This window comes from Peromyscus eremicus, chromosome 20, assembly GCF_949786415.1.
Source record: "Peromyscus eremicus chromosome 20, PerEre_H2_v1, whole genome shotgun sequence".
NCBI lineage: Eukaryota > Metazoa > Chordata > Mammalia > Rodentia > Cricetidae > Peromyscus > Peromyscus eremicus.
In genome coordinates this window covers 45,617,121-45,630,621 of record NC_081436.1, presented here as the reverse complement: position 1 = coordinate 45,630,621, position 13,501 = coordinate 45,617,121, and the positions used below count along the sequence as shown (strand labels likewise).

The following is a 13,501-nucleotide window of genomic DNA, read 5'->3' as shown; positions in this document are numbered from 1 at the left end:
GGCAAGACAAATTGTAGGTCTAAGGTTTTGTGGAGGGTTGGTGTCTCCCAATCTCTCCACTGGAAGTCTTGTCGGGGTACAGGAGATGGCCAGTTCAGGCTCCGTATCCCCTATTGCTAGAAGTCTTAGCTAGGATTACCCTCATAGGTTCCTGGGAGTTTCCATTGCTCTAGGTTTCTAGCTCATCCAAGAGCTGTCCCTAGATTCCACTTGCCTCTCCCAGTACTCTCTCTCTTCATCCTTCCCTCCCCTGATCCCTCCTGTTCCCATCCTCACCCCACATCCCAAGTCCACCAGGGATGCCTAGTCTACTTCCCCTTCCCAAGGAGATCCCCATACATTTCCTCCTCAAGCCCTCCTGTCACTCTGCTCCTGAGTCTGTGGATTGTAGCATGGCTTTCCTTTCCTTTACAGCTAACAGTCACTTATGAGTGAGGACATTAGTCTTTCTGGGTCTGGGTTACCTCACTCAGGATGATAGTTCCATCCATTTGCCAGCAAAGCTCACGATGTCATTGTTTTTAATAGCTGAGTAATACTCCATTGGGTAAATGCACCGCATTTTCTTTTCTTTTCAAATTAAAACATTAACACCACTGTCTTTCTTTTGTTCCAGTTAAAGATTTAGAGAAAAGAAAGGATCCAGCAAAGCCCAGAGTGAAGGCTGTGGACAAAGGAAATGGAAGTAAACCAACTTCACCAGAAGGTTAGATATTTATGTGTTGAACTCACTTTGGGCGTGGCTGGCTTAATTTGTACAGACAAAACATACATAGTTTTGGGCATATCAGCAGAGCCAAACAATCTGTTATGAAAATCGCCATTGGCTCTTTTCTTTCCCCCTTCCCAATGGCTGTCAGCATTCAGTTGGGGGTTCTTCCATTCACCTTTCTACAACTAAACAAGCATACACATGAACGCTGTCCTGTCATATTCCTCGTTGTGTCTGTCGATTCTTCACATTAGGGACTTCCCTTGTGGATCCTTAGAGCAGGCAGGAGTCCATAGTAAACTGTCTATTCCGCTTTGTTCTCATTTGGGCCCCGCCTCCACTGTGCTATGTATTTTTAAAACTATCCAAATACTGCTCACGCTGTAGCCCGTATTTTGATGTATAGCATTAATAGTTTATAATTTCCACTGGGTTGTCTTCTTTAATCCATGACTTACTTCAAATAAGTTATTAATTTTAAACATGTGGTGATCTTAAACATAGTCATTTATTATTAGTGTCTGACTTTATTGCACTATGTTCAGAGCATGTGGGATGCAGGGATATTTTTAAAAATCTGTTGAGATATTTTATTACTTAAATATGGCCAATGGTTAGATTCATTCCACATGTCCCTGAGAAAAATGTGTTTTAATTTCCCTCACTAATATTTGTCCACTTCTGTTTGAAACTGGCTATTTTAAATATTTGTAATTCCAGTGACATATAAATGAGACTTAAATTTTCTAGGGAAAATTTACTTTTGTTATTCATAATGACCCTTTTTATCACTAGTCATTCAATATTTGTCTCAAAGCCCAAGTGTCAAAAATAATGTAGTTATACCCTCTTTATTGGGTATAGTGTTCACAAAACAATCCATTCTTGCTGTCACTGTATTTGTATTCCCAGGTTTATACTGAGGAATCTTACGGAGAGGATTGAGTGGCATTTGAATATCCTATCTTACAATCGTTATATGTATTTATAACTGTGATGACGTAAATTTGCTGAAATTACTGACAATTTTGGACTCATCACTTATTTCTTTGCTTTGTATTACTTCACATTTTTAATCTTCTTTTCCCTCTATTTATGGTTTCTGTTCTCTTTATAATTGTTTTACCCTTCTACTGGCCTGGAAAGTGTTCATTCTTTTGTATTTCTTTGATATTAAGATTTTGATATTAAGATTTAACATGCATATGAAACTTAACAATGTCTACAAGTATGTGATAGCTTTAGCATATCTCAACAAGCCTTATAATGCGTTCAGGTTAGCACACTGTTTTCTGTCTACCAGCTATGGCTCCTACTTTGCTTTGTTACGTCTTGTATTTTATTTCATGCCAATTTCACACAGCTCATGTAAGCCTGCGTTTTTATGTCTATAACTTCCGAGTGAGAAACATGAGTCTCAGTGTCCTAAATTTTTCTGTTTATATGTGCAGACTTAGAAATCATTTTAGAGTTGCTCATCTGTGCATACTATAAGACGGTCAGAGTAGACACACAGTCTGTTAACTGAAGTTTGATATTTGCTTTTTTTAGCGAATGGTATAGAAATGTAGATTCTAAAAGATCTGGGAACCAGGCCTGATTTCACAGATCAGTAATTCCAGATACTCTGGAAGCTGAGGCAGGAGGATTGCAAGCTCAAGGCTTGCCTGGGTTACATCATGAGTAAAGGCATACCTGGGTAATGTAGTGAGACATTGTCTCAAAATAAAGAGCTATAACACAAAGCAGGGGTGGGTGGGATGTAGCTCAGGGACAGCGTGCTTGCCCAGGATGAGGTAAAGCTTGGATTAGTGCTTTTATTCACTATTCACTATGTTTTATCATTCATTTTTAACATAGGTTAACTTGATTTTTTTATGAAAAATATTGATGTGCTTCATTATTAAAAGCCAAAAGTTAAATAAGGGCAATAAAAAAGTATCCTTCCTTCCAGCTTTACTCAGGCTAAGGAACCAAAGTCTTTCTTTTCCTTGTGTTTTTTGGAGTGGGGTGGGGACAGAGCTGGGAATTGAACCCACCCAGGACCTTGAGCATACCTGGTGTATATTTTACTACTAAGTGACATCCTGAACTCCTAGTCCATTAGTTTCTGACTTTTTTGTTTCTGTTTCTTTTTGTTAAAGTACATTCATTAGCATTTTAATGTGGTATTTTTTTAAGTTCTCAGTTAATATTTGGATTAGCATTCTTTGCCTGTTTATGCTTAGAGAATATATGAGATAAAAATCTATGGATTCATGTGGCTTCAGAATTTATTAGTTTTAGCTGTATATTACTAAATAGTCCTACCTTCTCTATTCTTTGCCTTAAACACCTTCCTTTTGACCTTCAAAAACCTAGGACTGAGTGATGTGAATGAAAAACAAAGAAGACAATAATACAGAATTGAAGGTGATATGGTCATATGTTCTGAGGATGTACAGTCCACAGTGCGTGTACTCCCTTGGGGATATATTCATGGGGGACTTTCCTGAATCCATGGTCTGGGAGGTTTGTTGCAGTGATCAGGACCTATGTGGGGGGCTAGGACTCACGGGAGACTTGGAGTGGGGAGGATGGAATTATTTTCAAGTGAGGTGTGTACAGGGGCTGTGAGGATCTCTGAAGGCACAGACTATAGGAGAGAACTGTCTTATGAACTCCGGCTGGGTGTGGAATGGATGCCAGAGACCCTAGAGGTCCCAGTGCTTCAGGGAGGTGGAGGCAGAAAGAGCTGAAAGTCTGAAACCACCTTAGGTTACATAATGAGTTCCAGGTCAGCGTGGGCTTATGGGGTGAGAAAAATAAAAGTGGGGCTTAGGAAGAAGAGGAAAAGGAAGTAGGTTATAACAATACAGGCCAGATTTAGGGCTCCCAGGTGGAAAAATGTGAGGGGAGGCCACTAACCACTCAGAGTCCCTCCCAGGACTTAGCATACACCGCTCCCAGGCTGAGAGAGTCCTATGATTCACATCAAACTATGTTGTTCATTGTTTGCCCTACAATCTATAGTCTTCTGCTATGAGCATGTATACTGAGAGCAGCGCAGAAACAGTCAGTCCTACTTCACATATTTCAAAATTTTAACTTAAATGAGAGGAGCTCCAGTGTTCAGCTGAAACGTCTGTGCTGTGGAATAGTGACTTATTTTTAATACACTGTCCATGTTTCTTCAATACTCAAAAGCTAGCTTGCAAACAAAAGTGGTATTTGCCTTTGAGCACAGCGCTGGCACATTGACATGAATGGTTATTTCCCTACTGGCTGTCCAAACAGCTTTCTCTAGTTATTTTTGGCATTTTGCATAAAAACGCAGGACCAGATTGGAAAAGATTATGGGCCAGATAGGAACAGGAGCATAAGGTTTCTTTCTTTTCTGCTAATGGGTGTTTTTTTTTTTTTTTTCCAATTAATCCCATCCGGCCCCTCTTTTTCTACCCATGTACTAATGGGACTTGACCTGTTAGCTTCTGGTATCAGGTGAAGTCAGGGACTTTCACACGGAATTGCCTTAGACAGCCCTCCATTTTTCTTGTTCTCTGCTGTAAGGAGACTAGACATGTATTAATTTTTTCTTCCATACAACAGAGCTCTGATTTTCTAAGGAAAAAAAACCCCTAAACACATAAGATGGGGTTGTTCTTCTTTCCAAAATAACAATACGCTGTGGGCCAGCTCAGTCCTCTGCTATTTTTCTTAAGTGTTTTATTGGGGCACAGCTTCGCTCATTCCTGACATATTGTCTGTGGCTGCTCTCCCACAATATCAGAGTTGAAGTGTTCCAGAAGAGATCATATGGCCGGCAAAGACTCAAGTATTTTGGCCTCTTCAGAATACAGTTGTTGATTTTTGCCTTAGAATGCTTAAAACTCTCAGATGTGTTGGGACCGAATCCCCCAATAAATTGGTTCCTTTTCTGAGGACATTTGGTCTGTTCTGTTATTTCCAATCAGAACTGCTTGGGATGTAATCTCCTTTATGAATCTGCAAAAGATTCCATTTCTTCTATGTCCACATTTTCTTTTCTTTTAAACTGGAAACGTGAGAACTCCTGTGTTAGTTGTGAAGATTGAATGAATTAATGTAAGTTAAATACTTAGAACACAGTGAGTACTATTAAAGCATTTATTATTAATATTTGAATGCTTGAAGCTGAGCACGGTGGTACAAGCCTGTAATCCCAACACACAGAAAGGATAAATTTGAGGCCAGTCTGGTTTACATAGTGAATTCCAGGGCAACCTGGACTATAAGTTGAGACATCTTGTTTAAACAAACAAACAAACAAACAAACACAATAATAAAATTAAATAAACAAGACCCTCCCAATACTAGAAAGTACACTTATAGGTAAATCAATCAATCAATCAATCAATATATCAAACTATCTATCTGTCGGTCTGTCTGTCTATCTATCTCTGACAAAGTCTTGTTCACTTGAGGCTAGTCTCAAACTTGCTGAAGCTGGTCTTGAACTCCTGATCTTCCTACCACTAACTCCCCAGGGCTGGGATTATAAGTGTTTCATATTTGACTAAGAGGCCTATCTTTTATGTCGATTTGACAGTGACTGCACAGATAAGATTCGATATTTATCCCCTAGTGGGGCAAGCACTGAGTTAGCTATGGGATTAACTGATGAACATGGTTGGTAGATGTCTACCCTCATGGAGCGTATGTAGCTCAGTGCAGCTCAGCACAGGTATCCAATGGCATCTCTAGACAAGGAGTCAACTCCGAATTATGCATAATGATTATGTTTGGGTGTAGTTAGGTCTTATGATGGTATTCAGGGCATATTTTCCCTCCTCCTCCTCCTCTTCCTTCTCCTCTATCTTCCTTCTCCTCTTCCTCCTTCATCTTCCTCCTCCTTCTTCTCTGTCTTCATCTTCCTCCTCCTCTTCCTTCATTTTTTTTTGAGACAGGGTTTCTGTGTAGCTCTGGCTGTCTTGGAACTCACTTTGTAGACCAGGCTAGCCTTGAAATCAGAGATCCACCTGCCTCTGTCTCCTGAATGCTGGGATTAAAGGCATGTACCACTAGCACCCTGCCATATTTTCATTTCTTAGCATCACTTTTTGACACCTTTATGGTTCTTAACTTATAACGAAGAGACTGATTTAAAAATTACCAACTTTCCCATTAGTTTTCCAGGACTTACACATGCCAGATTCAAGATCGTGGATTCACGTTGGAAACAGTGGGACTATTTGGGATTGAAACGTCAGACAGAGGTCAGAGGACCAGTTAAAACACAGGGATATAGGTGGATTTTTAGGCCAGTTCTGGCTAAATCCTGACTCCATTCCTATAAGTGAGGGGAAAAGTTGGGGGCTGGTCAAAAGTGCGGTATTGGGGTTTAGAAGTGGACTAGACCATCACATGCAGCAGCAGCAAATACCTTCAGAAATTCTTCAGTGGGCAATTTCATCACTCTTTGAACAGGATAAAATATATTCACACATATCTTTGTATGTGTATATATTTGTATGGTATAAGTACATGTATGTATGAGCATAACCTCCACGGCTTACATAGGGAGGTTAGAGGACAGCCTCGTGCACCACTTTTCACCTTGTTTGAGACAGGGTTTCTTGTTCACGTCCGTGTATGCCAGGCTAGGTAGCCAGTGAGCTTCCATGGGTCATTCTGTCTCTGTCTCTTATCTTGGTATGTGAGAGCTGGGGTAACAGATGTGTGCTGTCTACCATGGTGGCTTTACCCGGGTTCTAGGGATTAGAACTCAGGTTCTCTTGCTTGTCTGGCAATGCTGTACCCTCTGCGCTGGTTCCCCACTGCTGCTTATACAAACTTTGGAGGCAGAGTCTGTTACACACCCTAGTTCTTGATACAATTGATGACAGGAGACACAAGAGGTGGCGACTGGCACGACCCTGCAAACTGTTTTATGGTAAACGTATACGAATAGGAATACGCTGTCAGTTACTTATACATTTCATAATAAACGCAAACCAGCAACATCATCATCAATCAACATTTTCAAATATTATGTCCAGGACTTAAGTATGTGCTGTATTTTGTAAGACTGGCCATGTAGTAGGTTTGCATCCATGGGCATCATTACCAACAGATGATTCATGTGTGGGGCGTTTACCCACCAACTCCACAGCTCCCCAGAGTTTTCTTGAGTGTGAGCAGCAGGAAATATTAGATAGAAGGATTTATTGCAGAGAATCTTGCGGAGATAAACAGAAAATAAAGGATAGCCTTGAAAGGACCTGGAACCTTTTCCAACGGGCCCCAACTGTCTCTGCCCCAGGGTTTTTATAGAGACGCCAAGGGGTGGAGCAAAAGACCCCCCCCCCCCGCCCCAGCACAGCCAAGTGCAGACCATCTCAGACACCTGCACTCAGGCCCGTGGTCCTAATCATCCTCTATGTGGACCTGCTGGGTAAAGCCACGAGGAACCGGAGAACGGGCTCCCACATTCATGCATGGCACTCACATTCTGATGGCTGTGACCTCACCAGGCAACAGGAATGCTTTGGCACCATTAGAGATATGGGACCGTTGTTGCATATATGGTCAGGTGTGGACTGAATCGTCACCGTGCAGCGCATGCCTGTGTTTTGGTCACTGTGACATCTCAGTCCAGCTTTAGTTGCCCTCTCTTGCTTCCTTGTCTGACTTCGCTTTTTTTCTGGGATGGATTTATTCATGGGCAAGTTTCCCAGGTTAATAACAAAGGGCCTTGGGGGTGCTCTTCAAAGAGTTACATGGTAGCAAGACATTCCAGTGTCATGTGGGAGAAGGCCTGGTTAATGCTTTATTTACTCACTTACTCTCATTCATTCATTCATTCATTCATTTTATTACGAAGGATCAGACCCAGGGACTCATGGACACTAGATAAGCACTCTGTTACTGAACTACACCTTTAGCCCTAGTTGTTTCAGAAGCTGTCTCAAGGGGAGTTGTAATGGTCTGCTCAATTTATATGCTCATTCCTGAATGGAGTGCCATGAGCAAGGAGACATGAGAATCTGATTGGCCACGTCGGGATATACAAAGATTGGCTCAAGGTAAACTGAAAAGGAGATGCAGATGTAGCCCAGTGGGTAGAGTGCTTGCTTAGAATGCACGAAGCCCAGGGTTCAATCCTTAGCACCTCATAAAACTGGGCATGGGAGTCATGTCTGTATCCTGGCACTTCAGAGACAGGGTGATTAGAACTTTGAGGCTCTTCCTATCTATGTGAGTTCAAGGCCAGACTGTGTTACATGAGACTCTAATAAAAAAAAAGAATAACTGAAATAAATGACCTCAGAATGGACTTGAGAACACACACACACACACACACACACACACACACACACACACACACACACGTTCACTCCAGAAAGTTGTATTCTATGATTGTCTGGATTGTCTCATAAATGTGCCCTCTTAAAGTAAATTGCTTCTTTCACTGTGTTAGTTGCTTTTCCTTGTTGTGACTAAATGCTTGACAAGCAGACACTTGAGGGAGGAGGACTCAGTTTGACTCACTGTCTGAGGGGATACAGGCCATCGTGGTGGCGATGCCGTGGTGGCAAGTGGCTTTACGGCAGTGGGGATATGCAGTAGTTTACTTCTCACACTGTAGTGGAACTGGACACCGAGAGAGGAGAGGAAGCAAGATCAAGCTCTGGTCCTTCGAACTCACTCCCAGTGACTCCCTTTCTCCATTGCATCTCTGCCTCCTAAAGTTCCTGAAACTTCCCCAAACTGCATGGATAGTTGGGGACCAAGGAGTCAAAGTCAAACAAGTCTTTGGCAGACATTTCATATGCAAATCTTAACAGTCGTCTCATGGAAGAACTGAAGATTAAAAACAACAGTGTAAACTCCTACAAGATGTAAGTTGCCCACTTAGAGCCGCTTTTGCCTTAGATGCCCCTGGCTTCAGGGGAGTGACATTTTCTTTGCAAAACAGTGGATTAACACGTGCATCTTCAGTGGGAATGAGGTAGTCTCCAAAGGGGCTTTTATGTCCATAGCTTAGATCTACATAAGTACAAACAGAGACACAGGGCATGACATCAACGTTTCATGAGGAGTCAGTTAGGCGAAAGTGTGTCTGGAAGGTCTTATGGGAAGATGATTTTAAAAGGTTAGGAGACACTGACCTAGTACAACCAGTGTGCAGTAGAGAGGCTCCCCTGTCATGTCAGCCCCTCTGTCTCCCGTTTACTCTCTGTGCTCTCCACAATGTGCTGTTGAAATACAGAGCAACAGCAAAGCATATGAGTCAGACACAAGACAGTCAATGCTTCTCACACTTCCTGGAGTCTGAGTAGCCAGGCTCAGCAAGACATCAGACAACCAGCAGCTTGCCAGCCTGGATTCTGGGAGAGTAAACAGGAACATTATTGCATAGGTAGTTTTCTTAAAATTTAATTTTTTTCTTTCTCACCACTTTGTTATTGGTGCCAGTATGGCTTAGATAGCATGCAAGACTTGAGGTCAAATAGTCCCTGAAATATCATCTTCCCCTGCTTCCTAGTTATGCAGTCTTAGACTAACTGGCTTAGCTCCAACTTCTCTGTTTCACAAAGGAGCACAATACTCACTATTAGCGAGTAGGACTGCAGAGGACAGTCCATTCTATCATGCCTGTCATGTCTGGCTCATATTAGGCTTCTAAAGGAATTTTGTTTCCATTCCTGTCCCCTCGCCTCTCTCCACTCCTCTCTCTGTTTGTGTGTGTGTTCTTTTTCAAAAGAAAATATAGTCATCCCTCTGTATCCATGAAGACAGACAGACTCTTAATAGCCCTTATGAATATCCAAACTTGAGGGTGCTAAAGTCCCTTACATAAATAAGTTTTTAAACATTTTTAAAAATGATCTTGCATGGACACATAATACACACCTCCTCCCATGTTCTTCAGCTCTGAATTCTTCACAGTACCTAATGGACTAATGTGATAGAAATAGTTGTTATATTCTACTATCAAGGGAAAAGGAGAAAGGTGTACATGTTCGGTACAGATGCAATTTTTAAAGTACTTTCAATGCACGGTTGGTTGAATCTGTAGCTGCAGATTTGTGTCTTCAGGAGGCTGAGCATATCAGCAACAGTGACTGTATTAGTGTCTCATGGATCTTCAAGAATTGTCTGTGGCATAGTAATCTTGTTTTGGACTTAGGAAAGAGGTTCTGAATCCTTGGAAGAAGATTGAGAGAGACCATGCTTATTAAAAGATCTTTAAATGTACCTGAAAGAAAAAAAATTCCTTTCCCGATCTGTGCCAGGGGTTATAGGTTTTAGGCTTTTGAAAAAAAGGAGGCACAATACGCCAGTCAGAAAGTAACCAGCGAGCCCCCACAAAGCACACTCTATTTAGTTGTTCCTTAGATGGATCCTAAGGCACCAAGACCACATGGGACTGGACTTCTCCTAGTGTTAGACCTCCAGTTTTCTCATTCCTCCTTTACTGCCCTTGATAACACCTTTTTTCCCCTCTTGTTCTTCAGTAGAAGTTATCATTTTCAACCTGTGACTTCTACAGTAGTAAGAATTCTTAGCTGCATCCAAAGTAAAGTTTCAAATTTCCACATTTGAAAAGTAAGTTGTAGTATTTAAATACATTAGCTATTTTGTTGCTATGAGTACTGTTAGTGACTCTGGCAGTGTCTGTCTCTCTCCAGAATTGTGGAGCCCTGTAGATGTAACCAACCTTCTTATTAAATAAGAAACACAGAACCAATGCAAAGAAGAAAGCCAAGAGGAGAGCTAAGAGCTAAAACCTTACCCTTCCTCCTGCGGTGGTCCTACCTCTCCGAACCAGAGCTACGCCTGTGTTAAAGTCTTTATATAGAGTTCCTGTTCTGCCTTCTCATTGGTTGTAAACCCAACCACATGACCGCCTCATCACGGCCTGTCTGTATAGACCTCCAGGTTTTCTATGATTGGTATTGAAATTAAAGGCATGTGTATCCAATACTGGCTGTATCCCTGAACACACAGAGACTTACCTAGCTCTGCCTACCAAGTGCTGGGATTACAAGCGTACGCCACCACTGCCCTGCTTTCCTATGGCTTGCTAATAGCTCTGACCCCCGGGCAACTTTATTTATTAACATACAAATAACATTTTAATACAAATAAAATATCACCATAGAGCCCCTCTGATCAGTACCTAAATTCTTGTCTGAAGCGTGAATCTAGTTAATCTTCAATAAAAACCAGGAGTCGGATATCTGTATAAAAGCCTGAAAGATCAGAGAAGCAGGAGAGCAGCCACAGTCACTTCCTTCTTTTTCTGATCCTCCAGTTCAAAATGGCCCTAATCCTGTCTCGGTCCTGCCTTATCACTTCCTCTTTCCTCTCTGCACAGACCTCCAGACCTCTATGATTAACTGGTGGCTAGCTCTGCCCTTTGACTCCAAGCAAGCTTTATTTGTCAGAACACAAAATATCACACAACACTTGTCTAAGAATATTCTAGAACTCCTTGTCTCTGTCCCCGTGGAGCTAATTGTTGCTATCAAAAGGAGCAGGTGCTTTGGACTTAAGGTTGTTGGGGACTATTTTTTATTAGTGAATTAGTCACAGAGGTGGCTGAGCTACTGAGTTCATAAGCATTCACCTAGAACAACTAAGGTAAGCCTACAGCCAGATATTGAGCAAAAAAAAATCTGTACAATTACATACTTTAAGAAGAGCTGAAAACAAATACGACTGTTATACATTGGCTCTAATGAGAAAATTTTATCTGAAAACAGAGCTGATAAGACAAAATGAGTCACTGTTGAGAAAACCAGGAAGTAACCAGGGATCTATACAAACAAAACTTTAAAACTGACTTCGTACAAAAGTTGTTAGGAAGTGCCATGTATTTTCACAGGAATTCTAATCTATTTTAGATATCTTTGGCAGGTTCACTTTGGAGAAGGCAGATAAGGGTGTGTGTGTGTGTGTGTGTGTGTGTGTGTGTGTGTGTGTGTGTGTGTGTATGAAAAGTGAGTGGGTAAAATATGGGAGTTGTTTAGGGGAAGAATAATAAGTGTGTTGGCATGAAGTGAAGACTAAATATGGACAGGTCAAGAGTAGTAAAGTTAAGTAAAGCTTTGAAAACCACAATGAACAGTTCAGCTCAGTTTTGTGGGAGAGGGAGCGGTAATCTTAGAATTTATCACTGGAAATTATTGGACAACCAGGTAGTTAGGCCACAGAGAAGGTGTTTGAGGCTCCTCACGTATTCCATCTGTTTTCTTTGCTAGAAAAAAATTTTAGACACGATTTTACTATGTAACCCAGGCTGGTCTTCAACTGATGAGACTACTCCTGCTTCAGTTTCTTAAATTCTGTGGTGACAGCTATGTATCACCATGCCTAGTTCATCTGCTTTAGTTCACAGAGATTTTGCTGCTTTCCTAAGCAGACATCCTGTCTATAATTGAGTTGAAATCCATCACCCATAGACCCCTGTGGGCATACAGAAACTTCTAATCCCCCTTCCAGGTTGACAGCCCTTTAAATATGGAAGCAGCTGTCTTCTCCCAGGCCCTTGGAGCAGAGGAGAAATGTGACGACGGCGCTGTTTATAGGTCTGTCAGTTATTGTTATGATTCAGAGCTCTGAGTGACAGCTGAAATGTTCTCTTGGCTGGTGTGCAGCGACTGGGCTTCATATTCCTGGAAGCTGTTGTGGTATTCTGCACTGTAGGTCGACTGTAGGACAAACGCCTATGGATTTGATTTCCTGCTATGTGTAATTCCACAGCTTGGCAATCGTTGCATCTTTCCTTCCCTCCATCCCTGTCTGTCTCCCTCCATTTTTTTCTTTTGTGGTAGTATTTGAAGTGCATTTGGCTAAGCAGCCCAGGCTTTGTAGTCAGCCCTACCTTTGAATTTAGACTTTGCATTTTCTCAGTGTATGGGGAGCAGGCAGAGTTCCTACCCTCTCTAGTTACTCAATCTCTTTTCTGTGAAGTGGGAAGAATACTTCTCATATAGGATTGATATTGTCTTTAATTGAAAAGATGTTTGTAAGGGAGGAGGTTTATAAGGAATGGACTTATAAAATCTTGGAGGCAATCAGCAAGCTGGAAACTCAGGAGACAAGAACGGTGTAGATTTAGTTCAAATCAGAAGACTGGAGCTTGTGATGTCAATTCCAGAACAAAATCCAGCAAGCTCAAGGTGAGAAAAACTGCTGTCCTTGGGGTCTAGGCAGGGGCAGGAATTCCCTCTTCTACTATCTTTGAATTCTATTCAGGTACTGATGTTCAGTTGATGTTCGGGTGAGGCCACCCTCAGAGACAGAGCAATCCGCTTTAGTGTCTCACCGAGAAACACTTTCATAGACACATTGAGACTAATGTTTGATCAAATGTGTAGGCACACATAGCTCAGTCAGAATTAATGACGTAAAACATATTGGACATAAAGCAATCACTTCTCATTTCTGCACAGTTTTTCTAAGAAGTAAGACATTCCAGGAAGAACTAAGACCAGGCTAGGAAGAGAATACTGGGGTGTGCTGTGCTAGACCACCTATTAAGGATGCTGTGGTGGCTAAATTAATTGTCTATTGATTGCATGGAGAAGCACCTAAGAGCTTACTACAGCACGTTATTGGGGACGTCTATGATGGTGATTTCAGAGGAGATTAGATAAGGAGAGGGCTCTGACTTCATCAATAGATAAATTCCTTGATAGATTTGCACTATGACGGCATGGTTGGGAGGAGATGGAAGGTAGAAAGTAGAGACAACACTGCCTTCAAGGATGCAAGTCACTGGCGCCATTTTGTTCCGGGTTATGTCATGTGTTGACTCTT

At 41.7% G+C, this 13,501-nt stretch overlaps 1 protein-coding gene across 1 annotated transcript in view; it reads left to right on the top strand.

Annotated features, from left to right (window-relative positions):
- Col14a1 (collagen type XIV alpha 1 chain) overlaps positions 1–13,501 on the top strand; it is a 174,846-nt gene that overhangs the window by 38,633 nt on the left and 122,712 nt on the right. The window contains exon 5 of the mRNA XM_059247022.1: positions 617–706. Within this exon, the coding sequence (XP_059103005.1) occupies positions 617–706 (90 nt within the window). The remainder of the gene's footprint in view (positions 1–616; positions 707–13,501) is intronic.